This window comes from Panthera pardus, unplaced genomic scaffold (genome assembly GCF_024362965.1).
Source record: "Panthera pardus isolate Hobbes unplaced genomic scaffold, ASM2436296v1 HiC_scaffold_17, whole genome shotgun sequence".
In the NCBI taxonomy this organism is placed as follows: Eukaryota; Metazoa; Chordata; class Mammalia; order Carnivora; family Felidae; genus Panthera; species Panthera pardus.
In genome coordinates this window covers 150,597,453-150,625,021 of record NW_026526732.1, presented here as the reverse complement: position 1 = coordinate 150,625,021, position 27,569 = coordinate 150,597,453, and the positions used below count along the sequence as shown (strand labels likewise).

General features: G+C 45.3%; 2 protein-coding genes and 1 pseudogene across 2 annotated transcripts in view; 1 reads left to right on the top strand and 2 right to left on the bottom strand.

Moving 5' to 3' along the window:
* LOC109249533 (class I histocompatibility antigen, Gogo-B*0101 alpha chain-like) overlaps positions 1–27,569 on the bottom strand; it is a 283,631-nt gene that overhangs the window by 11,782 nt on the left and 244,280 nt on the right. The gene's annotated exons all lie outside the window — the stretch shown is intronic.
* On the top strand, positions 205–11,750 carry MUCL3 (mucin like 3). Its single transcript, XM_053904765.1, has 3 exons — positions 205–1,027; positions 7,019–10,485; positions 10,988–11,750. Exons 1-3 carry the CDS (start codon positions 946–948, stop codon positions 11,132–11,134), a joined length of 3,696 nt encoding a protein of 1,231 aa, XP_053760740.1. The 5' UTR covers positions 205–945; the 3' UTR covers positions 11,135–11,750.
* Positions 21,540–24,128, bottom strand: LOC109249403 (gamma-soluble NSF attachment protein-like; annotated as a pseudogene).

Here is a 27,569-nt window from a genome sequence, read left to right as displayed (position 1 = left end):
AAGTCCAGTGAATGAATTTTGACAGTCTTCTGAACTAACGCTTGCTCTAGGCAAGGAATCAAGAGGAGGGAAAGAGGAAGACTCCAGGAGATTCTAGAAGTGAGATGTCTGCATTTCTATATAGGGATGATAGGGGCTTGGAGGCAAAGTGATGGCTGCTGGGCTGATGTGGGAGAGGAGGGAAGGGGTTGTCTGAAGGCAGAGCCCCTGTACACCAAGCATCTCTACCAAAGAACTCAGCCTCCGTTCCCATCTGCATCCCTGGTGAGGTGTGTGATGTTGGGCTTCTGTATCAGTCTTGTAGCTTGTCTCTGTCACTGTCCCCACTGTATCCACATCTTGTGTCATCTCTGGACATCTGGAAGCACCTGTCTCTGCAGTAGTGGACCATGTGAGGTCTTTCTGCTTCTTTGCTCTTTCACCTGATACTCATGGATGACTCCACCCATGGCAAAAAAGAGTGACCATGTGTGAATAAGGGGTGTGGAAAACAGGGCTGACACGAGAGAAGCGGAAGGGCAAATGTGAAGCTGGAGAACCAGAATGTGAATCTCCTCCCAGAACCTGAGCACCCAATCACCCCCCCATCTGCCTCACCCATCAGAGCCCAGTCCTTTTAGAACCCAGCAATATGCTCCCTATCTCCTCAGAGCCCTGGAGGCTGCCCCCACCCAGTCCCCTCTCCCTCTGCTGGGCCTGGGTCAGGAGTCTGCCTACTCTGTGTTCCTTTTCCCAGATCCCACCCATTCAGCAGGCACCCAGGTGCTTGGCTCTGTGACACAGCAGTTGCGGTCTCCTGTTATCAGGGCACCCTTGTGGGGTGGGGCGGTTCCATTTGCTTAAGGTTGAGACCTGGGGGGCCCCAGCCCCCATGACGTCAAACATGGACCCATTTAAGCTGAGAGGACCCCAGCCCATGGTCCCAAGCAGCTGTCCAACTCCAACATGGCCCAGCCAGCCCACTGCATCTGCTCCACCTTTGGCCTCCACTGCTGCCTCATCTTCCTTTTAGCTTCTCAGGAGGCAGGTAAGATGCCTTCAGAGGCAAAGGGGTTACCATAACACAAGGAGACAGAAGACAAAGAGGAATTGTTTCTTAGCATTTGTAGGGTTGAATGACCAATCATAGAAATGAATAGCAGGTGAATGTGTGGTGGGAAGGGATGTGGGTATAGGGTTGTTGCATACAGTTGCCTAGGGTGTTCACTGCTTAAGGTTACTGTCTAAGGAGCAGGTAGGAGATGAAATCCAGCCTGTGCTCTGCTTCTCAAGACATAGCCTGCAAAGCTGCACCCACGCACAGAGGGGCTGTTTCCAGTTTACATAAAGACACTGTACAGGCCAGCAGTCTTGGGTAGACAGCAGTGGGGCCTGACATTCTCTGAGCATCTGTTATGTTCAAGGAACTCACATGTGCTCACAGTACTTAATCTCATTTCATCTCCTCAAATCCCCTGAGATGGTTCATATTGCACTTTATAGAGAGGAGAGCATGATGCAGAGGAAGTGAAGGGACTTGTCCAAAGTCATGAAGTTAGAGGGTGGCAAGCAGGGATTCTGCCATTCCACATTGCCTGCTGCCCTCATGGGCCCGAGGTGCATTTCTCTCCCAAGAGCCCTGTTCTACGCCAATCTTGGTTCTATTCTGGACTCTGGCCCATTTAGTTAGTCAGGGCTTTCCTACATTTATAAGCTTAGAAGAATGCCATCTGGCCAATACCAGTAGATGACGCTTACCAGGCATTTACTATGTGCTAGGCATTGTTCTAGGCACTTTGTTCACATTTACCTATTTGATCCTCATAGCAACTCGATAAGGTGTGCATGATTTTGTCCCCATTCTACAGTTGGGAAACATTCCAGAGCTTCAGTGAGAAAAAGTATGTGGAAAAGTTTAATGAGCACAACAGAACCTACAAGTTAAAGTGAAATCACCAAATTAGTTCACTTAGTTAAGAAATAGTTCTGTGACTGACCCCAGGGAGTGGAGAGGTGAAACACAGGAGAAGTTTGGAGGGGACCTGGGTGATTCAAAGGAGGGTCTTCACAAGGTAGACACACACAAATAAATTCAGAGAGATGCAATGAGCTGGATAGGGTCATCCATGGCAACGATGTTAATGATTGCAAACCAGGACCCAGAAAGTTGTGAATCTGGATGCTGCAGACAGTATTTAGGGTAGAGCAGGCAGCAGCTTCTTCTTCTAATAGTATTTGACAGAGGGTGATATTGGAGGAAATTTCTCCTTCCTTGAGCTCAGGTCATGTTGGGGCCAGCGGGGATGGGAGCGAGGGGAACAAGTGGATGGTGGCTGGCAGGGGCAGGGGCTGAGGAATCTTCGAGCTGCCTCTGCTAGGCCTCAGCAGTGCATTCTGTTTGTGCTCTGACTTGTACCTCTCTCCCTATCTTGACGGTCTGCGGACAGAGGCACCAGAGCCGTCCTCAGCCTCCCAATCCTGGGTCTCTTCTCTCCTCCTTCCTGTCATGCTGCTATCCCACCTGCTGCTCTCTGCCACCTTCTGTTGTGCTGCTGCCCAGGAAGAAGGATCTGTAGGTACAAAGCAGAAGGGAATGAAGCATGAGACAACTCCATACACATTAACTTTTGAGGAAGATTTGCTCTAGGGCACAGGCAGATGCAGGGCAGACTTGAGATCTGAATTCCAGAATAGGACACTCTGGGCTCTGTGGGTTTTGTCTGGGGAGATGGCTGCTAGAGTTTGCCTGGGTGAAACGGAGGAGAGGGCTGGGGGGAGGGCCAGGGCAGTGGACACTCAGATCCTGTAGAGAAGAGCAAGTGGGTGATAGGTAGGGAGGGTGTGAGACTGGGATAAGGTTGGGGTGGGGTGAGGGTGGAACTGGAATGTGGGGCTGATGGGGCACATGACTATGTCCAGCAGGCAGTGAGGCCAAGGTAGAGAGGGAAAGAGTGATGACTGAGGTGGATGAATACCTTTAGTACACAGTTCCAACCCCTCCCCATCATTTATGCACAGGATTAGTCAATACCCAGATTCAGATAACTGGGTCTTAGAACCCCAGAGTCTGTGGCATGCAGTTGTAGAACCAGAGGTGCAGAAAGTAGATGAAATCATCTCTGAGGGGAGCACAAATGGGGTCTTGGAGCAAGTCTAAAAAGGATGTCTTGTTTTTCCTCTAATAAATGTTATTTGATGTAACTTATCTGACAGAAATATGCTCATTATAGAAACTGGAAAACTGAAAAAAATGAGAAAGAAAAAGAAAATATGATACTCCCCAGTTACCCACGCAGGCAACCATTTGAGTATATTTCTCTTTAGTCTGTTTTACTCTGAGTTTTAGGCCATGTACTGAGCTTGTGTTCTATAGACATTTAAAGCATTTACCCATATTATTGAAAATGGAGTAAGCCATTTTCTAGTGGCAGGACACCAAGAAACACCAGATACACTCTTCTGGGTGAAGCTGCTCTGATGGAGACCCTGCATCATGAATCACTTAGCATGATAAGTGAGAATGAAACATGTTGAACAGACCTTTGGAATTAGACGTAGTTTTGATGTGGGATTTTTTCATTCTTTAATCCAGGCTGAGCATCCATCTTCAGTGTCTTGTGCTAAAGCCAGAGTTTCCTCTCTGCCTATGTATCAGTGACCAAAAAAGTTATTTTGGGGCCATTATTGTAGTTGGCAAAATGAATATCTCACAGTAAAAACTTCCTAGGGAACTAAAATTTCTACTGGGGAGAAGAGATGGTCATCTCATCTTGGGGCGGGGGGGTGGGGGTGGGCAGTGCAGTTAGTCACTGATTTGCTCCATGGCTGAGCTCAGAACCAAGGAATCCTTTGAGCTTCAACTCTAGACTTAATAACCAATGGTTCCACAATTGTGTGATGTAGATCTGGAATTCTAAGATCTAGTTATCTGAATCTCTTTATTGAGTATATAGGCCCTGGGGTTAAATGACAACCAGTATCCCAGAACTGGTGGGCTGTAGGTCTTCTTTTAACATCTCAAGGGCTCAATTACTTCATGTGGCAGAAATTACCCTTTGGTTTTCCAACTTTTGGAGGTCACAGTTATATATGCTTTTTTACTTAGTGTGCATAATGAGAGGTTGTTGGCACTGCTTCTGAAGAGTTTTCATCAGTCTTAAGATATTGTTAATCACCCATTCAACAAATATGTATGAAGTGCTTCCTGTGGGCCAGACATTGTTCTAAGCTGGAGACATAGTGATGAATGAGACAATTAAAAATCCCTGCCATTGTGGGAAGTATTTATTATAAATAGAAAATGATGAGTGTCATGTTGATAAAACACAGCCAGGGGAAATGGCCCAGGAATATGGGGCTGCCCTTTGGATGAGGTGGTCAAGGCAGGCCTCAGAGGTATGTGAAGCAGATGGGAAAGGAGAGATACCTGGGGCTGTAGAAGGCCACAGGCTCAGGCTCCCCTTACTACCAGGAGAACAAGGCAAAGTATGAGACTGTTTGAAAGACTATAATTCAGATTCAACAAATGCTTTAAATAATCTTCTATGCTTAAGCTGGTGCAGTTGACATCATTGTTATTTACAGTTGAGGACATGGATATTCTGAATATTTAAGTGACCCAAGCAAGCATGCAAAGCTGGTGAGGGACAGAGCCTGAACTCTAATCTTGTCCTCTGATTCTTTAAAGCCAGTGGAATTTGCACTGCAAAATAGCACTGCTACTAATACTACTGCTACTGCTCATTTATTCACTTTCTGGATATTTACTCATCCCCTATCACATTTAACAGCATCTGGGGTTTAGTGAGAAGCCTGACTTTGCCAATTATTTCATCACTTTGAACTTCCTTTTCTCACCTATAAAATAGTAAGATCATATGCTTGTCTCACAGGTTTGTGGTGAAGATTAAATAAACAAATGTATAGACAGCATCCTTTAGGCATTCCACAAGTGCCAGTGTTCTTCCTTTCCCAACAGCTGGGCTGAACTATAGTTTGTGTAGTGTAGTCTTAACCAGTAGGAGCCTGGGTCTGGGAACCCAGAATATGTATTCAAACTCTAGCTCAACTTTTGACTTGGAGAGTATCCTTGGGGAGATTACTTATTCTCTCTGAACCTTGTTTCCTCATCTATAAAAAGGGGGAGAATAACAAATAGTTCTTAATTTCAAAGGGCTGTTGTGAAAAGTAAATGAGTTAATACATTCATAAGACCTGCCTATCTCGTAGTAAGTGTGCAAGAAAGGTTGGCCATTGCTGTTGCTGTGGGATTGTGTGCAAGTCACCATTCCTCTTGGGTGAAACTTGAAACTCAAGTTTTTTGGCTGTAAAATAGGGAGGTTAATAGCTTGTAACGCTTCTAAAGAGACACATTTTTCTTTCAAGAGGGCAACCTTCATCTATCCAGATAGCTTTAGGTGTGTGAAGAGGGGAGGCCAGTGGGGAACCATAGGGTTGAGTCATCTCATCTACTTCTCTGCATCCAGACCAAACTTTAACACCAAAATGAAAGTCTCCCATCTCCTTCCTCTATCCATCTTCCATTCCTCTTCTTATCCTCCTCCCATTCATCATCTGTGTCTACTTTTGGGGGAGCTGGGAGATCAGTGACCCTAGAAGAGAATCCAGAAAGAGAATGTCTGTAAGGCAACCACCTGAGCTTTTGGCTCAGAAAAGGTGCGCAATGAATAGTAGCTATCATTGGTATTGCTGCTGAGGGAACCAAGGAATGGAACTAACAGCGAAGTGAGGGCCTGAAAATTCAGCCATCCTTTCTTTCCCTAACCTCGATTCCCATAAGAGACTTGGGACCCTCATCCCCTTCTTGTCCCACCCATATTTTTTCAAAGAGTTCCCCGGGCCTCTACTCTTCTTGGCAGCAAGGAGGCGGGTGGATTTTGTTTCTTTGTGATTGGGAATGGGTCCAGGTTCTGGTTGCCACCTTGAGCTAACAGACTGGAAATCTCAGTTACGTAACAACACTATCTCCCTCACTCTTTGGCGATCTCCTAACTAGGTATCAGAGACATCTCCTCTGTCCCCATTGGTTGTTTTTTTTTCCACGTAATTAAGGCCCTTATCTGTTCATTGATAGAGGTGTTTTCTCTCACACCCTGTCCTTAAACACAGTCAGTCCCTTCTACAATTCAGCTGCCTCATTCACTCATCTCAGGACCCCCAAGCAGACATCTTTTTCTTTCAAGCGGGCAAACTTCATCTATCCCAGATAGCTTTAGGCGTGTGAAGAGAGGGGTGTCCAGTGGGCGACCATAGGGTTGAGTCATCTTATCTACTTCTCTACATCCAAACCAAACTTTAACACCAAAATGAAGTCTTCCATATCCTTCCTCTATCCATCTTCCATTCCTCTTTTTATCCTCCTCCCATTCATCACCTGTGTCTACTTATTAATCCTATGGCAAGTTCTGCCAGAAGTCTTACTTCAGTCTCTTACACAATTACATTTGAGATGGAGCTGGAATGTTATGGAAAGATGGAGATTCTGATATTTGTTCCCTTTCCTCTCAGCCCTGTCATGGAAAGGGAACTCCATTTCATAAGTATATAAACTCTGAAGGAGCATTTGTGGAACAAAATATCCTCAATATCTGATCTCAAAATCTTGTGATTTGATAGGTAGGGCAGGAAGTAGAGGTTGATAGGCACACAAATAACTGTAAGGTTGGGTTGAAGGTAGCAGGAAAGGGTATTAATAAAGAATTTTTTGAGCATTGAGACGAAACTAGATCTTATATGCTTGGAAGGATCTGGAAAGATGCCATAAGGCCAGAAAGGTCTGAATTTCAGAACTGAGGAGTGGAAGTGGAGAAGAGGTGAAGTGGCATTCTTGCTAAAGGCACAACCTGAACAAAGGTCCAGAGACTAGAGGAGAGAATGGGGATTTTAAGTCATAGTATTTTGAGGATACTGGCTGGGGAGATATATCTAGGGTAATAAAGGGACCCTTAGAGGGAGAGGTGGGCAGAGAAACAAGGAAGAAAATAATGGAAGTTTCTTATTTGCCTCTTTTCCTTCACAGGTGCTATCACATTTCAAGAACTTCAGAAAACTGGTGATTCCCCAGCATCTGATAATTTGTTCTCTCCTACTTCAGGCTTTGTTTATAGTGCACCCCCTGATCATACTGCTCTTCAGTCAAGCCATAGCCCTCTAGACCTCACTAAATCTACAGAAACCCATAAGCTAAAACGCAATTGCAACGCTACACACCATCTCAAGCCGATTTACAAACACATAGGTAATTCCCAAAACTCTACAAGTCATCATGGTAATTCCCAAAACTCTACTTCTGAAAAAACCCCGAGCAATCAAGGAAGAGACCCAAATGTTCGGAATGGACGGTCTATTGATCCTGCTGACTCTACTAACACACATAAGGGATCGTCTGGTGTAAAATATCCAACCTCAGCACCCAAGATCAAAACAACTTGCCTTAAGTTCAAATCAGTTACAGGAACAGATAAAAGTGTAACATCTTTGAGAAACATTACTTCAGAGAGTAAAAGCGCTACTTCACAGAAGACCATAAATCCTGTCCACAACTCAGGAAATTCGGAGAGCAAAAAAATACCTATGTATTCCTCAGGCAAAAGCACAACAGCCCCATCAGATGAGGTTACAAGAACCCCACGAAGGTCAGAAAGAGCTGGAGATCATACAATAGCTGCTAATCTCAGAACTACAGTTGCCTCAGGCACAACGATGATGAAGACTACAGGACGTATAAGCAGGACCACATTAGCCATTGAAAAGACCACACAAATACCAGCAACACTTAGAGAACATAGACACAGCACCATATCAGCTCATATAAATATCACAAAATCACTAGAAAACTCACTAGAACATGGAAAAGTAGCCACATTGCCTTATGAAAAGACTCCGGGAGTCCCAACAGAATCTACAAAATATGGAGAAGAGACTACATCAACCAATAAGAAAGCCACAATAAGCCACCAAAAGTCCAAGAAACATGGACAGAACACCACTCCGGACAGCAGGAGGACCACAAGAGCCCCAGAAGGGCCCACTGACTATAGTGAGAAGACCACCCCCGCCAATGGGAAGACCATGAGAGCCCCAGCAGGGCCCAAGGACCACGAGAAGACCACCCCAGCCAACAGGGAGGTCACAAGATCCGTGGAAGGGCCTAAGGATCATGAGAAGAAGACCACTACAGTCAATGAGAAGACCACAAGTGCCCCAGAAAGCCCCAAGAGTCATGGGGAGAAGACTACATCAGCCAACGGGATGATCACAAGAACCCTAGAAGGACCCAAGGACTATGGGGAGAAGACAACCCCTGCCAATGGGAAGACCATGAGAGCCCCAGCAGGGCCCAAGGACCATGAGAAGACCACCCCAGCCAACAGGGAGGTCACAAGATCCGTGGAAGGGCCTAAGGATCATGAGAAGAAGACCACTACAGTCAACGGGAAGACCACAAATGCCCCAGAAAGCCTCAAGGGTCATGGGGAGAAGACTACATCAGCCAATGGGATGATCACAAGAACCCTAGAAGGGCCCAAGGACTATGGGGAGAAGACCACCCCAGCCAATGGGAAGACCATGAGAGCCCCAGCAGGGCCCAAGGACCATGAGAAGACCACCCCAGCCAACAGGGAGGTCACAAGATCCATGGAAGGGCCTAAGGATCATGAGAAGAAGACCACTACAGTCAATGAGAAGACCACAAGTGCCCCAGAAAGCCCCAAGAGTCATGGGGAGAAGACTACATCAGCCAACGGGATGATCACAAGAACCCTAGAAGGGCCCAAGGACTATGGGGAGAAGACCACCCCAGCCAATGGGAAGACCATGAGAACCCCATCAGGGTTCAAGGACCATGAGAAGACCACCCCAGCCAACAAGGAGATCACAAGATCCCCGGAAGGGCCTAAGGATCATGAGAAGAAGACCACTACGGTCAACAGGAAGATCACAAGTGCCCCAGAAGACCCCAAGGGACATGATGAGAAGACTACATCAGCCAATGGGGTGACCACAAGTGTCCCAGAAGGGCCCAAGGAACATGAGGAAAAGACCACAAGAACTCCAGAAGGGCCCAAGGACCACAGGGAGAAGACCACCACAGTCAGGAAGATCACAAGTACCCCAGAAAGGTCCAAGAACCATGAGGAAAAGACTACATCTGCCAATGGTATGATCACGAGAGCCCCAGAAGGCCCCAAGGAATATGGGAAGAAAACCACAAGAACCCTAGCCAATGGGAAGACCATGAGTGCCCCAGAAGGGCCCAAGGACCATGGGAAGACCACCCCAGCCAACAGGGAGACCACAAGAGCCCTGGAAGTTCCCAAGCATCATGGGGAGAAGACCACCACAGTCAACAGGAAGACCACTAGAGCCCTAGGGGGGCCCAACGACCATAGGGAGAAGACCACCCTGGCCAATGGTAAGACCACAAGAGTCCCAGAAGGGTCCAAGGATGATGGGGGTAAGACCAACAGAGCCCTACAGGGGTCCAAGGACCATGGGGAGAAGAACACAACAGTCAATGGGATGACCACGAGAGCCCCAGAAGGCCCCAAGGACCATGGGGAGAAGACCACCAGAGCCCTAAAAGGGCCCAAGGACCAGAGGGAGAAGACCACCCCAGCCAACGGGAAGACCACAAGAGCCCCAGAAGGGCCCAGGAACCATGGGGAGAAGACTACACTGGCCAATGGGATGACCACGAGAGCCCCAGAAGTTCCTACAGACCATGGGGAGAAAACCACCCCAACCAACAGGGAGACCACAAGAGCCCCAGAAGGGCCCAAGGACAATGGGGAGAAAACAACACTGGCCAATAGGATGACCATGAGAGCCCCAGAAGTCCCCAAGGACCATGAGGGAAAGACCACTAGAGCCCTAGAAGAGCCCAAGAACCATGGGGAGAAGAACACAACGGTCAATGGGAAGACCACAGGAGCCCCAGGAATTCCCACAGACCATGGGGAGAAGATCATCTCGGCCAACAGCAATACCACAAGAGCCCCAGAGGGGCCCAAAGAACATGGAGAAAATGCCACTCCAGCCAATAAGAAGACAACAAGAACTCAAGCCAAATCTATAAAACATGGAGTAAAGGCCACATTGGCCACTGAGACCACAAAACCCCCAAGAAAACCTAAAGAAAGTGTAGGAAAAAACACAGCTTCCACAGAGACTATAAGACCTCCATTCAATGTCACAGGAGACAAATCTGTCACTAATACCTCTCCTGGTTCAAATAAAACTGATGTTACCCATGGGGTACCCATTGGTTCTTTTACACTCACCACATCTCACATAGAGCTGAGTTCCATCATGTCAGAAGCCCCAGGCAACCAAAACCATCCATATCAGAACAAAGATGGCTCACAGGGAGGTCTTCGTGCAGGAGGAATGAGGGAGAATGATTCATTCCCTGCATGGGCCATAGTTATTGTGGTCCTGGTGGCTGTGATTCTCTTCCTGGTGTTCCTTGGCCTTATCTTCTTGGTAAGGGGCAGGGATGCTACAGGGGAGTGAACCCATGAGACAGGGAGTTGACGAGAGATTATGGATCTGAACAAGAGGCAGTAATTAGCCCAGGAAAAGAGGCATGGTGGGAGGTTGGTAATAAAGGGGTAGTGGTGGTGAAAACTTTGGGGAAGGACAATAGATGCATGAGGCATGAACAGTGGCATTGAAGAAAAGTCTGTGGCTGAGAAAAAAGGAAATAGAATAGGGAAAAACTGGGGGCTGGAGATAGAATCTGGGATATGAGAACAGGGAATATCAGGAGAGGGAAAATTGGACAGAGGAGGGAATTGGAGATGAAGTCTGGGACTTAGTGCATGGGATCTGGGGCTGGAATAAGGATCAAGGTTTGGATGGAATCTTGGGAAAGAAGGAAGCTAAATGGCTAGGATCAGGGAGAATAGAATTGAAGGGTTATGGGTATTGAGGAAAGCAAGTGGCATGGCAGATGAAACTCATTCCTCCTTTCTCCTAATCACAGATTGCCTGTACGATGAAAACACGCCGTGCACTGGTCCAGAACACAGGGGACAATGACCCAGAGGATGATGGGGGCCCTAATTCCTACCCAGTCTACCTGATGGAGCAGCAGACTCTTGGCAAGGGCCAGATCCCTTCCCCACGGTGATCCTTCAGAAAGGTCCCAGCTCTTCCATGCCCTTCCTAAGATGAGGAATTAGACTCACCATTCCTATTTCCTGGACTCCAGGAAGGGCAGAGTACTGGCAGTTAACAGCATTAACTCTTCATCAGCTGTGTTCTTATTGAAACTGGTCAAGGGATGAGGTGATAAGCAAGAAGGATAAGCAAGAAGGGAGATAAAGAAGAAAGAATGAATAATGCAAGTGTTCTCTGCAGAAGATGGTGGTCTTGGAATGAAAACATGTTTGATGGACACATGGGGTAGACACCAACATAGGACACTGAGTCTTGGGAGGAGCAGCATGACTAAAGGAAGTTTGGGGGCCTTAGAAGGCAATGCCCCATATCTGACTGTGAGTTGGAGATTGAGGACAGAGTTCCTGGGTGTCAGGACCAATCTATAATATTTCCATGTACTATTACTTAGATTTTGTGTATAAGCAGGCTCGTCTTTGACTTCCCAGGACACTTGCCTACCTCCTTTTTAAAATGAAAAAAGTAGAATCTGAGAAGAAAAGAGAACTTATTTCCTTCACCCTCTCTATACCAAGGAGCAAGGAAAATTCCAGAAAAGATCATAAATGTCTCTCATCCAGATGGTTCTTCCCTCTTCCTTCTGAGTCCTTTAGTTTTTTCTAAATGTCTACAGTAGACATCCTGCTGGTCTGGCTTTCTGGGTTGTGGGTGGCACAGAGGGAGGGATTTTTGTGTGGTCTGCAGTCTTATCCATTTATCCCCATTCCAGACTGTCCCTGATGGTGTTCCCCACTCATTATTTATTTTCCTGTCGGTTCTACCAAAAGCCAGTCCAGGCTTTTTCCTGGAAGAGTCACTTGTCTTCTCCACTGCCCCCATACTCTCTCTACTCACACTTTCACCCCAGATTTTGATATTCCCCCTTATAGGCATATCATCTGGATTTTCTCTCCAACTTATTAAAGCCCTTTCACCTATTACTGATTTGGCATAGTGGAAAGAATGAACAGATAATAGACAGCTTCCTATCTATTGGTCTTTTTATAATAAAGTAGAAAATATTTGTAAAGTAAGTACACCATAATTATTGAACTGTCAGTTGGGAGAAGTCTTGACTAGTGTTCCTGACTCTGGCTGTGACCTTACATATGACCTTGAGCAGCAGTGGCTAGAGAACAGGAATTCTTTAGAGTGTCATGGAAAATTAGGCTGAATTTCTACTGCTCCTAAAATGAGTCACTCCTGGATTTAGATAGGAGCCAGCCTGAGTTCCTGCTGGGCCCATTTGCATGGTGCAAAAGCAGGAGAAAATGTGTTCATTAATAAGCCAGTATTTCCATGTACCTATTACAAAATTGAGCATTTTAAAGAAATATAAGATATAGTTACCACCTGAGACACAAATATAGGGAAATTAAATACATAATTCAGTAAGAGTTCTCACAAGGCAGTACTACACAGAATAAAGCATGACTCTAATGAATTAAACCCAATATTTATGGGCAACTACTACATCCCAAATTTATGTTAGGATACTAGCCCTGCTCCAAAGCCATTCCATGCCCAAACATCACTCCCAGCAGACCAACTGCCCATCACCCACATGGCCTTGGCTCACTCTTACCAAAGGAGGATCAGCAATTTCCCTGACCAGAAAGGCACAGGCCTTCCAAGTTTAACTTCATTGAGAATCAAATAGCAACCCTCTCTGCTACTTTTGGTATTCCCATTTTCAGGAATCTGGAAGTCTACCACAGACAGTGGTCTTAATCTTGACACTCATGCCACTGAGTTATCTGCCAGGGCACACTGCAGGCTCAGGAACTCTCTGAATCTCCCACCAGAGCTCTACTCTGCTAAAGGCAGGATTGTAGGTTGGATCCCAGAAAGGTGCCACAGGAACCCCAGACTTGGGTCCCTGGAGAGAGCCCTCTCTTCAGAACACCTGGTTTCTGGAAAGGGCTGGAGTGCCTGGGAAAAAAAAGAAAAGGATACCAGGCTTGTAGTCATCCGGACAGATGGTGACTGCATGTGGCAGCTGCCAGGACAGGAGTGTCACTCTTTCTGGGAGGAAAGTAGATACCCCCTACACCTAGCCTATAACCATTGAATTTCTCCAGCATGGACCCCAATTTAAAAACTAAAACAAAACCAAGCAAGAGCACCTTTGCACCTAGAGTCCCAAACATTGAATCCTACGGAGGCCTCCCTGCAAAAGGACCCAAAGGAGCTCTGGGGTCAAAGGGTGTGTATTTGGGGGTGTGTAGGAGGTTCTCCATCTCACAAGTGCTGCAGGGACTGTGGGCCCCACCACAGCTGCTGATTGTCTCCCTTCCCATTTCTCTCTCCCGCTACAATGCTTACTTGGAAATTTACGGGGGAAATCCTCTGACAAGCTCTCGGGTTGGGGTCTCATTAGAGAAAATTACATAATGAGTGGCAAGGAGGGAATGGTTCCCTCCTCACAAGCTTAACTCGCGCCCAATCCCCACATCCCCAGGATAGATCAGTGCCCAAGACCTCTAGGGCTGAAGTGGGCAACAGGTGCAAGGGCAGAGGGGTGAGCCCGGGCAGGGCGGTCCAGGATCGGGGGTGAGCGACAGGGGACCAGAGCAGCCTCCTTCCTTCGCTCTAGGTTCCACTTGGCTGGAGGCTCCTGGATCTCGCTGGGTAACTGAGTGGATTGGTGGTTCAAGGCCAGCAACACCCAGGCGCCCCCTCTACTTGGCCACTGTGAGCACGCCCTTGGATCACGCCCCGCACCGCCAGCCACCCTCGGAGTTGGGGTGCAGTTCCTAGCCCTGGCTTCCTGCCCTGAGAGCCAGATTGACAGGCCTCGGCTTCCTTCCATCTGCGCACCATCCGTAATAAAACTAAAGTTTTCGCTGTGCTTTCTTTCACCACATCACGTGCTTCAATCTTCTGTTAACTGCGAGTTCTTTCTTACTAGGCTTGTTTGACAGAAGACAAAACCGAGGCTCAGAGAAGAACCTTGTTCAAACCCACACAGCTCCTGGGAGCAGAGTTTTTCTCCCAACACAACTTTACTTTGTCCCTTAGTGGAGCCAGGATCCCTGTAACTTGGCAGCATGATCTAGATGGGTGGGATGTTTATAGGGACCACCTAAGGAACAAAGTATAATTGAGGTTTGTGCAAGAAAAGGTCCAGCTCCTTCTTCTGGAGTCCAGGTTCCCCTTTCAGCCCCTTGGACTTCCAGAGTTTTGTTCTTCTGGCCCCACAGGGCAGAAGCACTTTGCCCTCCCTCCCAGCACCCAGACCCCCTCACAGCTGACTGTGCTAGCACTCTCTGTCCACCTGCTCCTGGACAGTGAATGCTGGCACAGTAAGAATATCGAATGATTTGGGACCCAGTCACCCTCATTTTTCTCCCTTCTGCCTGCTACAAAGACTTCTCCAGAAATGAGACATCCCCAGAGAAAACAGGTTTTTGCTGATCTCTGGCCCCAAGGGTGGGTCTCCTTTTCTTCTGACACATTTGATCTCCTTGTTCTCTCTCTCTCCCTGTTCCTACCCCCCTAAATTGCCAGAAGCACCCCTCTCTGTAGAGGGAGGGCCAAAAGTTATGGCTTCCCCTGCTTAGCAGCAACTACAAAGCCCATAGCAATGGCCAAGTGAGACAAGAAAGTAAGCTGGCCATATTATGGAGCAAGTGTTAGAATCCAAGAATCCAGCTGTTCCAGTCCCTGGCTCCCTACTACCACAGAACTCATCCCAGTTGATCTTCCTCCTCCCACAACCCTGGCCCTGGCAAGCTTTTAATTCTTCCTGAAACTTCGTGTCCTAGTGAGACTCCAGGCATCAACTCATCCTATGTAGTCCATTTCTGCTGTAGAACCCACCATGCTAGATAACAACTTCCAATGTGGATTATTTCAAGATGAAGAGAGGAAAATTACCGCCTGCCTCCTGCATCCTAATGCAGCTTCTCTTTGGAATCCTGGGACCTGGTACATGAATTATCCATCAATCACAGAGGATATGGAAGCCACAGAAAGTCAGGAGACAAAGGTCTCTGTCTGAGGCACTCTGCTTGCATATTCTCATTCTTTTTCTGGAAGCAAAGATGATAAACTTCTTTTCTCCTATTTCTGTGAAAGTCAGTACTGACCCTAGCCCCCATTGACTACAATTGTGGCCCTCACCTTCACCTTGCAGCAAATCCACCTTTCTCCTCTCCCTCCAACCTTTAGCTATAAGCAGGAACACAAATAGCAACTTTATTTTGATTTTTCCCCTAGAATCCTGGAGTGTAATAGCTGCTTGATAAATATTTTGTATCTAACATGAAAATCCTAATTTCTATATCATTCTTTTTTTTTAATTTTTTTTAACGTTTATTTATTTTTGAGACAGAGAGAGACAGAGCATGAACGGGGGAGGGGCAGAGAGAGAGGGAGACACAGAATCAGAAGCAGGCTCCAGGCTCTGAGCCAACAGCCCAGAGCCAGACGCGGGGCTCGAACTCACGGACCGCGAGATCATGACCTGAGTTGAAGTCGGACGCCTAACCGACTGAGCCACCCAGGCGCCCCTCTATATCATTCTTAATTCCTTATTAGAGTTAGCCTCCAAGTCTGAATAAAGCCAAGGGAAATGAAAATATCCCTACCAGAAATGCTGCCTAAATGTGAATCCTTGGTCAGCTCTCCCTGGATAGAGACACATGCAGAGGGACCACAGAAACCCCAGGGCAGTGGGAACTGTGGATGAAATTAGCCAGAGGAGAAGTAAAGTCTGGACTCCTATGTTTCTAGCCATTTCACCTGACTTCTCTCTTAGACTCCTCCAGACTTTCAAGTTTCTCTTTTTAAGTATTAAAAACAATGCCAGATAACTCTTCATTTCCACTGTAGGATGGAATGCCTAAAAAGGGAGTAGCAGGGTAAGTGTGGAGTTGACAGAAGTAGGCCTGGGTTGGATTAGCAAAAGGACTTTGGGTGGTGTTTTTCTTTTTCTTTTGATATTTATTTCTTGCATCCTCCCTCTGCTCCCTCCCAATGACTGTCTCCTGGAGACTGCTGTCTTGCACATTCTATTCTCTTTCTCCTTCTTGCCTCTCTGTGAACCCCTTTGATTTGAACCATTATTACTGCAGAGGACTTCCAGACTCATCATTAGCCTCTCTTTGCTCTGAAATCCAGTCCTGTACTTCCAGGCTTATTTTTCCCATAACATCTTCACTTGGATGTCACGTCATATCAAACATGAGGCTCATGTATTCGTCCAGCAAACATTTTTGGAGCATTTCCTCCGTGCTAGATCTGAAGATAACATCAGTGAATAAAGCAAGCAGCAGGTCCTTCCTTTAGGTAAAGATCTCACAATCCACCAGGAAAGGCAGATATCACACAAGGAATGACACACAAATATAACTCTTTTAAGTATGCAAAAATACCGGCAGGCACCACCTCATCTTCCCACTGTCAGGTCTTCATAGTTTCCCCCATTGGCATTCATTCTCTTCCTCCCTGCTCCCCCTTTACATTGGAGGACTGTCTCTCCAACCTGGGTTCTTGTTCCCATCCCACACTTCCTGCCTCTCAGTAGGCTTCTCCTCCCCCTCCCACACTGTCTACTTCTCTTTCTCCGGGGTCCGTCCATCAGCATCCAAACAAGCTCTAGAAAAGTGTACACAAGAATCATCTGGAAGAGATTCTACTTGTTTACTTATTTATTTATTAAAAACCATTTATTTATAATTGAGGTATAGTTAATATACAATATTATATTAGTTTCAGGTGTGAAACAGGATGATTGGATATTTGTATATATTGTGACATGATCACCACGATAAGTCTAGTTAACATCCATCACCACATATAGTTACAATTTGTGTGTACGTGTGTGTTGAGAACTTTTAATATCTATGCTCTTCGCAACTTTGAAATATGTGATACAGTATTATTAACTATAGTCACCATGCAGTACATTACACCCCCAGGACTTATATTAAAAAATTTTTTTTTAACATTTCTTTATTTTTGGGGGGCGAGGGGCAGAGAGAGATGGAGACAGAGAATCAAAAGCAGGCTCTGCACTGCCAGTGCAAAGCCCAATGTGGAGCTAGAACTCAGGAACCGTGAGATCATAACTTGGGCTGAAGTCAGACACTCAACCAGCTGAGCCACCCAGGCGCCCCAGGACTTATTTACCTTATAATTGGAAGTTTGTACCTTCTGATACCTTTCACGCATTTTGCTCACTCCTAACCCCTGCCTCTGGTGACCACCAATCTGTTCTCTGTAGCCATAAACTTATTTTTTTTAGCTTCCACATATGAGATCATACAGCATTTGTCTTTGTTTGATTTACTTCACTTAGCATAATGTCTTCAAGGTCCATCCATGTTGTCACAAATGGCAGGATTTCCTTCTTTTTTATGGCTGAATAATATTTCATTCTATATATATGAGATCATTTCTAAAATGCAGGTTTTGGTCCCTGTCCCTTAGGGTTCCTGAATCGGTAAATCTGGGATAGGGGATGGGATCTGCATTTTAACAAGCTCTTAACCAACCTTGAAGCCTGTGGTCTAGGGACCACACTTTGAAAACTCTGTTCTTCCAGTATCCATCCTTAATAAGCCCATATCTTTCCCAGCCCTACCCTCTGTCATTGCCAAGTTTCTTGAAATAATTCCCTATAAAAAAATTTCCCTATAAAAAAATATAAAATATTCATTTTCTCATCTCCTACTCACTGTATATATATTTCCTTTGCAGATTTTATCAGAGTAATTCATGTAGTTTTTGAAGTCCAGTAGTCCTACAGGCTCATTACAGAAAATAGCCATCTCTGATGCACCCCTCCTTTTCACACCTGATGCCTGCTGTTCAGAGGCAGCAACTTCCAACTTTTAGCTTTTTCTCTTGGTATTTGCACCTACAGTTTTATTTATTTTTTTTAATATATGAAATTTATTGTCAAATTGGTTTCCATACAACACCCAGTGCTCATCCCAAAAGGTGCCCTCCTCAATACCCATCACCCACCCTCCCCTCCCTCCCACCCCCCATCAAGCCTCAGTTTGTTCTGTTTTTAACAGTCTCTTATGCTTTGGCTCTCTCCCACTCTAACCTCTTTTTTTTTTCCTTCCCCTCCCCCATGGGTTTCTGTTAAGTTTCTCAGGATCCACATAAGAGTGAAACCATATGGTATCTGTCTTTCTCTGTATGGCTTATTTCACTTAGCATCACACTCTCCAGTTCCATCCACGTTGCTACAAAAGGCCAGATTTCATTCTTTCTCATTGCCACGTAGTATTCCATTGTGTATATAAACCACAATTTCTTTATCCATTCATCAGTTGATGGACATTTAGGCTCTTTCCATAATTTGGCTATGGTTGAGAGTGCTGCTATAAACATTGGGGTACAAGTGCCCCTTATGCATCAGCACTCCTGTATCCCTTGGGTAAATTCCTAGCAGTGCTATTGCTGGGTCATAGGGTAGGTCTATTTTTAATTTTCTGAGGAACCTCCACACTGTTTTCCAGAGCGGCTGCACCAATTTGCATTCCCACCAACAGTGCAAGAGGGTTCCCGTTTCTCCACATCCTCTCCAGCATCTATAGTCTCCTGATTTGTTCATTTTGGCCACTCTGACTGGCATGAGGTGATATCTGAGTGTGGTTTTGATTTGTATTTCCCTGATAAGGAGCGACGTTGAACATCTTTTCATGTGCCTGTTGGCCATCCGGATGTCTTCTTTAGAGAAGTGTCTATTCATGTTTTCTGCCCATTTCTTCACTGGGTTATTTGTTTTTCGGGTGTGGGGTTTGGTGAGCTCTTTATAGATTTTGGATACTAGCCCCTTGTCCGATATGTCATTTGCAAATATCTTTTCCCATTCCGTTGGTTGCCTTTTAGTTTTGTTGGTTGTTTCCTTTGCAGTGCAGAAGTTTTTTATCTTCATAAGGTCCCAGTAATTCACTTTTGCTTTTAATTCCCTTGCCTTTGGGGATGTGTCGAGTAAGAGATTGCTACGGCTGAGGTCAGAGAGGTCTTTTCCTGCTTTCTCCTCTAAGGTTTTGATGGTTTCCTGTCTCACATTCAGGTCCTTTATCCATTTTGAGTTTATTTTTGTGAATGGTGTGAGAAAGTGGTCTAGTTTCAACCTTCTGCATGTTGCTGTCCAGTTCTCCCAGCACCATTTATTAAAGAGATTGTCTTTTTTCCATTGGATGTTCTTTTCTGCTTTGTCAAAGATGAGTTGGCCATACGTTTGTGGGTCTAGTTCTGGGGTTTCTATTCTATTCCATTGGTCTATGTGTCTGTTTTTATGCCAATACCATGCTGTCTTGATGATGACAGCTTTGTAGTAGAGGCTAAAGTCTGGGATTGTGATGCCTCCTGCTTTGGTCTTCTTCTTCAAAATTACTTTGGCTATTCGGGGCCTTTTGTGGTTCCATATGAATTTTAGGATGGCTTGTTCTAGTTTCAAGAAGAATGCTGGTGCAATTTTGATTGGGATTGCATTCAATGTGTAGATAGCTTTGGGTAGTATTGACATTTTGACAATATTTATTCTTCCAATCCATGAGCAGGGAATGTCTTTCCATTTCTTTATATCTTCTTCAATTACCTTCATAAGCTTTCTATAGTTTTCAGCATACAGATCTTTTACATCTTTGGTTAGATTTATTCCTAGGTATTTTATGCTTCTTGGTGCAATTGTGAATGGGATCAGTTTCTTTATTTGTCTTTCTGTTGCTTCATTGTTAGTGTATAAGAATGCAACTGATTTCTGTACATTGATTTTGTATCCTGCAACTTTGCTGAATTCATGTATCAGTTCTAGCAGACTTTTGGTGGAGTCTATCGGATCCATGTATAATATCATGTCATCTGCAAAAAGCGAAAGCTTGACTTCATCTTTGCCAATTTTGATGCCTTTGATTTCCTTTTGTTGTCTGATTGCTGATGCTAGAACTTCCAGCACTATGTTAAACAACAGCGGTGAGAGTGGGCATCCCTGTCGTGTTCCTGATCTCAGGGAAAAAGCTCTCAGTTTTTCCCCATTGAGGATGATGTTAGCTGTGGGTTTTTCATAAATGGCTTTTATGATCTTTAAGTATGTTCCTTCTATCCCGACTTTCTCAAGGGTTTTTATTAAGAAAGGGTGCTGGATTTTGTCAAAGGCCTTTTCTGCATCGATTGACAGGATCATATGGTTCTTCTCTTTTTTTTTGTGCGCCTACAGATTTACACAACATATTTAAGGGCACCAGCGTGGCTTAGTCAGTTAAGTGTCCAACTTCAGTTCAGGTCACGATCTCATGGTTCATGAGTTCGAGCCGTTCATCGGGCTCTGTGCTGACAGCTCAGGGCCTGGAACCTGCTTCAGATTCTGTGTCTCCCCTCTCTCTGCTCCTTCCCTGCTTGCACTCTGTCTCTCTCTCAAAAATAAATAAACATTAAAAAAATTTAGAAAAATAAACAACACATTCATATTATATTGCTATTCCTGGATTTTTAACAAAGATCTTGAATGCATTTTTAATTAGGCTAAATAATATTGTAAGACTCAAAAACTTCTTATCCCAATTTTTCCCCCAAAAAGATTTAATAATTTATATATATCCAATATCATGGGGAATAAATATCCTTTTCAAAACAAAACATGTTTTTAAAATTCTAATTAATTTTCTTATCAGTTAACTTCATTTTTAGCAGCAATTATTAAATAAAGTGAAAAAAGAAATTCTCTCATAGTAAATTACACAGGCCCAAGAGAGAATATCCACACCTATTATCCTACCTTCTCAGAACATAATTTATCTAACATCTGGCTCACAAATTTTAAAATCAACTGTGTTAAAACATGACAGCACATTGGCTGTTAACTCTTGCTTGTGTCTTAAGAAAGCACTTATGGAAAGAAAAAAAATGTTTCACAGGTAGTGGGCACAAACAGGTGATTTGGGGAATTGGTAACTAAAAATGGCAATCTTTCTTAGTTGCAGTGAGGTATGGAATGCTCTTCAACAAGCTCCAAGTCCATGAAATGGTATACCAGAAGTTTTCCTTTTCTTTTTTTGCAAAGCAGAATGCTAGCAGAGTTTTCTGCATATGCACTTTCCGCTTCATCAGTTCTGTGGTAGGGACACCATCAGGGTTGGTCCGTGGTGTCGCTGATTTCTTCTTCTTCTTCTTCTTCTTCTTCTTCTTCTTCTTCTTCTTCTTCTTCCTTCTCCTTCTTCTTCTTACTTCTCCTTCTCCTTCTTCCTCTTCTTCTTCCTTTTCCTCCTCCTCCTCCTCTTCCTCTTCAGTCTAATTCTTCTCATTCTCCTCCTCCTCTTCCTCCTTTTGTCCTCAAAATTTTTATTGTGGTAGAACATACATAACAGAAAGTTTACCATTTTAACCAATTTTAAGTGAACAGTTCAGTGGCATTAAGTACATTCATATGGTTGTGTACCATTCATGGTGACTTGTTTCTGATTTCTGATTCTGCCTCCTGGAACCATCACACTCAGGCCTGGCTTAGTGTCGTCTCTGTCCAAGTACTTGAAACATGGTGAATGGTGAGGGGCAGACCTCTGATGCTGCAGCTTGGTCTTGCTGTTCATACCCTTCCAGAAGCTGTTCTAGGGTAGCACAGCTGTTACCTCCATGGACCATATGTGCTAGACTCTCCTTGACATAGCTTTCTGTAGCCATGTAGTCATTTCTGAATAGGTAAACTAAGACTTGAGCAATTGTTTTCTTATACCCCATTGAATAATTCTTATTGTCCTTATTAATATTTTTTCTTTCTGAATAGAGTGCTGCCCGATCAATTCTTGTGCCAGCAGTCTCAAGGCTTTCCCTAAGCATTCAACTTCCTGTTGAAGTGTTTCTCATTTTCAAACATGTGGGCTGTTGATAAAATTGTCCAGAGTTTTCCAGATTGACATTCTCTATGAGCTTTCCAGCTAGTTCCAGTGCCTGCTGTGTTTCAGTTCCTTCAAGGTTGCTCTGTTGGGAGTGCTATTTTCTAGAAATATTGTGCTGGCTTTCTCCATCAGTTGGTAGTTCCTGCATCTCCTTCAACATCATGCCTGCTTGCTCAGAAGCTTTATGTCTCCAGATTCAGAAGTGTTACCATCAGTATCTGGTTGCCATTAAAAAAAGGGCAGTTTTCAAGTATTTGATACTGCTTTGATAAGATGCTCCAGCCCTTCATTTTTCTTTTGAGCTACTATTTCCACAGTCTGTCTGAAGGGCAAGACAGCGTCTTCCTTTTGGGCCCTGAAAGAGTCCTAGACAGAGATTCATAGATTATTTTGTTTCATATATTATCTGTGTATTTATTGATTGTCTTTCTCCCTTACTTGAATATAAGCTTCATACCTATTTTTTAACACTGTGTCCCATGCCTGGAATCCTATATGCTTTATAGAAGTTTCTTTTTTAAAATTATTTTTGTAATGTTTATTTATTTTTGAGAGAGAGACAGAGACAGAACATGAGTGGGGGAGAAGCAGAGAGAGAGGGAGACACAGAATCCGAAACAGGCTCCAGGCTCTGAGCTGTAAGCAAAGAGCCTGACGCGGGCTCGAACTCACAAACCGCGAGATCATGACCTGAGCCGAAGCCGGATGCTCAAACAACTGAGCCACCCAGGCGCCCCTTTACAGACGTTTCTTGAGGAATATTTTGAATGATGAAAATGAAGTACTGGGACAGAGAGCACCTATCAGAGAGAAATTTAGATCAATCTCCCAGATTCTTCTTTAACCCATTCCCACTGCTACTACTTGGTCTAGCACTTTATACTAAAAATTAACTAAATAAAAGAAAGAAATCATTCCAAGGATTTTCCCCTACCATTTCCTTGTGTCTTTTTACTGAGAGAACTGATACAAACTGCCTAACACATCAGTTCTGACCTTCACTGTCTAAGTGGTGATGAAGCATTTGGCCTCATCTAAAAGCTACAACCTGACTGCCTTCATTTCATGCATAACAATCTGTGGCCTCTGCTCAGGCAGGGACAGTATGCTGAAGGTCCCAAAGAATCAAGGGGGGATTTGCACGTGAGGGTCTCAGCTCAAGTGTCCTACCGTTTTGGTGTGACCTCCCCTTTACTTTCACCCAGCTGAGGGAATGCTTCTGGGGATATCTGTCCAGATGACCTCTATGTTTTCAAACAACACATTTTCTCCTTCATCTGAGCTCCAACAATCCTTCATGTTAGAGAAATGATATGCAGTTTCTGTTTGTGTTGCCTCCTTAACATGTGTTAGATTTTAAGATTCACCTAGGCAAACAGCAACAAAAACCCCACAGAAACCAAAAGACTGAGGACCCTGATTAGCAAAATTCTTGAGGAAAGAAGAGTGTAGAGGTGATCGATCAAAAGATTCATTCAACACAGAAGCACAAGTGACTCAGCAGGCGTGCCCACAGCATCCACATTGGGGGTGGGGGGAGATTAACTGCAGTCTAGATACCAGTAGTTCTGCAGACTTAAAGGAAACAAGAATGACAAATTCGCACAATACTCTTAATTAAATATAAAAAATGCAAAAATTAGGGTTATTCCTGAATAAAAATTAATGTATTTTAGGGAGGACTACAACTCCTGGGTCCACCATAGCCTCTGAGCCCTCCATACCCTTGATCACAGCTGCCAGGCACACTACCAAGACAACCACGGCCTCAGGAGACACCACAGTGTGTGTGTCCACAATGGGCTCCTCCCACAGGTCCTCAGAGCAACTCAACGTCTCAGGCCATCGAGGTCTCCACCACAGCTTCTGAGACCACACAACCATCACCACAGCCTCTGAGGCCACCACACCCTCCACCACAGCATCTGTATCCACCATGACCTCTACCACAGCCTCTGAAACCACCACAGGCTCTGAGACTACCTCAGTCTTCCGTACAGTTTCTGAAACCATGAAGTCCTTCACTACACTCTCTGTGCCAATGATGGCCTGCACCCCAGCCTCTGAGACTACCGTGTCCTCCATAATAACCTCTGTGCCTACCATGGTCTACAACTCAGGCTCAAAGATTACAACAGCCTCTGAGACCATCATGGCCTCTACCACCACCTCTGAGACTACAATACCTGCCAACACAGCCTCTGATATCAGTACAGTTTCCACCAAAGCCCTTGTGACAATTTTGAAGTCTGTGCCTTTTGCAGTCACCCCAATAACTGCTGACGCCACAGCATCTCTGTCCTTCACAGCCTCTGGGAGCACTGCTCCCTCCATGACGACATCTGTGCCCACCACAGTCTTCACTACAACCTCTGAAATCATCACAGGCCCTAGAGCCACCATAGATTTCACCACAGCTCAAACACCACTGCAGAGTCTGTGTCCACCACAGGCTCTGAGATCACCATGCCCACAGTGGCCTCCTCCTTTGCCTCTGAAATCTCCATAAGCATGGACACCACCATAGCTTCTACTATAGCTACTGAGATTATCACACCTTCCGCTACAATGTCTGTGCCAACCACAGCCTTCAGCATAGCCTCTGAAGTCACCATCAGTTCTTCAACTACCCTAGTCTCTCAGATAACTTCTGAGGCCCTCAGGTCCACCACTGCAGCATCTGTGTCAATGATACCCTCTATCCCAGACTTTGAGGCCTCTGGAGTCTCTACCAAGGTCTCTGAGACCACCACAGCCTCCACAATTACATCTCTGCCCACCACAGGCTCTAAGAACACAGCTTTTGGGACTACCATGGCCTCCACCACCACTTCTGAGACCACCATGGCATCTACCACGACTGCTGATACCACTAAGGCCACCACTGATCTCTCTGACAGCAGTGTGGTGTCTACCTTGGGCCTCTGAGGCAATGACAGTATCCACTAAAGTCTCTGACACCAGAAGAATCTGTGCCCTCCACAGCTATTCCAATGTCTGGAGAGACCCTAACTGTCTCACCTACAGCTTCTTTTTTTTTCTTTAACTCACCCCTTTATTTTAAAAAAATATATTTATTTATTTTGAGAGTGAAAAGGAAAGAGAGATAAAGTGTTTAAGTAGGGGTGGGACAGGCAGAGAGGGAGAGAATCCCAAGCAGGCTATGTGCTGTCAGCATGGAGCCTGATGTGGGGCTCACACTCACAAACTGTGAGATCACGACCTGAGCAGAAATCAAGAGCCTGCACCTAACCAACTGAGCTACGCAGGCACCCCTCAATGACAGCTTCTATGGGCACCACAGTTTCTTTCTCAGAATCCGGGTCCATCATATATTCTTCAACAGATTCTGGCAACACCGAAGCCTCCACCTCACCTTTTGGACATACCACAGCCTCAGAGGTCACCACACCTTTTACTTTGGCCTTATCACCTACCTTGGCCTTTACCTCTGCCTCTGAGGTCCCCACAGTCTCTACCAGTGTCTCTGGACCTTTCATGGTCTCTTCTATCACCTTGGTGCCCACCAAGGTCACTGACTTTTCTACTCAGACCATCACCAACACAGCTTTATCAGGTACTGACCACCATGTCTTCTCTAAGCACACACATTTACCTCCAGTGACAACCATCACCTTTTTGCCTGTTTCTGTCATTTCTGCTCTAGACTCTAGTCAAGCCACCACTCCTCTTAGATATAATTCTGTTCCCTCTTTTTGAATCTTACTTATTTCTGTTCTGGTCTCACCTTCTTTTGCTCAGTGTCCCTCATTTCCATCCCAATCAGATTCTTTGCAAATAACCGTCCCCCCACCCCAACACACACACATTAATTATATTCCATCACTTCTGCCTAGAGGGAACTCACCTCAACTGCGACAAACATCTCAATTTGTTAGATGCTATCACTTCTGTGCCAAGCCCAATCAGCTCTGTCCCACCCACCGCCTGTGACATTGCCACCTCATCTTCAATGTATTGAGCGCTGGCCCAGGGGCTGCTAACTACACTTCATGGACCAAATCTGGCCTGTTACCTGCTTTCTCAAATGAGGTATTATTGGAGCACAGGTGCACGTACTCCTTTACGTCTACAGCTGCTTTCCAGCTACTTTGCATACTTGTGAGAGAGACTTTGTGACTCAAATAGCTTAAACATATGCCACCTGATGACACTTTACAAGAAGAAGTTTTCCAACCCTTGCTCCAAGTTTAAGACCAAAGTGATTTTTTTTCATATTCTTCCACTTGCTCTGAATAAAATCACCTCTGCACTTGCCATCAGCACTCATGGAGAATGTGATTCAACCCATTTTGTTCTGAGCCACTCACTGCTATTCCAGTGACTGACACTGCTCTTGTAACCACTTCCAGTCTAAGCACAACCCTTGCTGCCAATGCCACCTGCTGTATGTATTAGTTCCCCCAGCCTTATTCTGAGCCAGCCTCTCCTGTCCCTAGGGCCAGACTCCTCCCTGTGGGTCAGGTTCTTCCACATGAGTTCTGAGCATACTCACCTCACCTTTGTTGACCACCACGATTGTGTTAGATTATGTAACCTGTGCTCCCAGCCATGGCCACTGTCTCACCCCTGAGTAAATCTGAGTCCATCATCCCGTCCTCCAGCAATGTCCTTATGCCCAGTTGAGTACATCACAAGAATATCAGACTCTGCCCCTTTTATCCCTTCTCTATTTGGGTGATCACTTCTAAAATTGAATAAATCTTCTCCTACATCAATCACAGTCACATTTCCTCAGTCTTAGCCTTCACTATCACCAGTGGACATAGTCTACGTCCTCTTCTCTAAGACACTCACCTCTACTCTGGGGACCATGGCCTCAGGTGAATCACTTTCTAACATCTCTCCTCCCACCACAACAGCTCTTCTCAAACCACCACTCCCATTAGTGCGCTAGATCAACCTTTCTTCTCTAAGTACACCCGCCTCCCTTTTGATTACCTGTTTCCTAGGCACCAGGACTCTGGAATCAGGCCAACTACCCCCCCCCCACCCCGTCACCATGGCCCTTGCAATGGACTCTACATCCCCTGCCACCAGGAATATCGTCCCTGAGATAGCCCCAAATGCTCTGACCTGGGCACATCCACTGTTGGAGCACCATCTACCACCTCTGTTCCAGGTACCAGGAACACCAGGATGAGATTCACCCAGGAGTCAATCTCCACTCTTGGAAGAAGCATTACCTCCCCCCAAATAGGCCCAGTCACCACAGGCACAAACACAGTTACCAAGAGTCAAATGCCAACAAGTGAGAGTAAACAAGTGGATATTTGCACCCCTGGGGCATCATCCTTATCTGTCTAGAGTCATAGTGACTATTGAACTGTTAGTGGGACTGAGTTTCTGTATGGTGAGTTACTGTGAGTAGAGATGCAGGAACCACCTACATGATGGATCATGAGTGGGAATAGGATAATGAGAATAGAACTGCAAGGATGTTCAGAACAGGAGAGCAGTTTGTGGAGATTACATACACTTTAGCCCAGTCAACACAAGAGCAGCAGGAGCACACCTGTAGTCTCA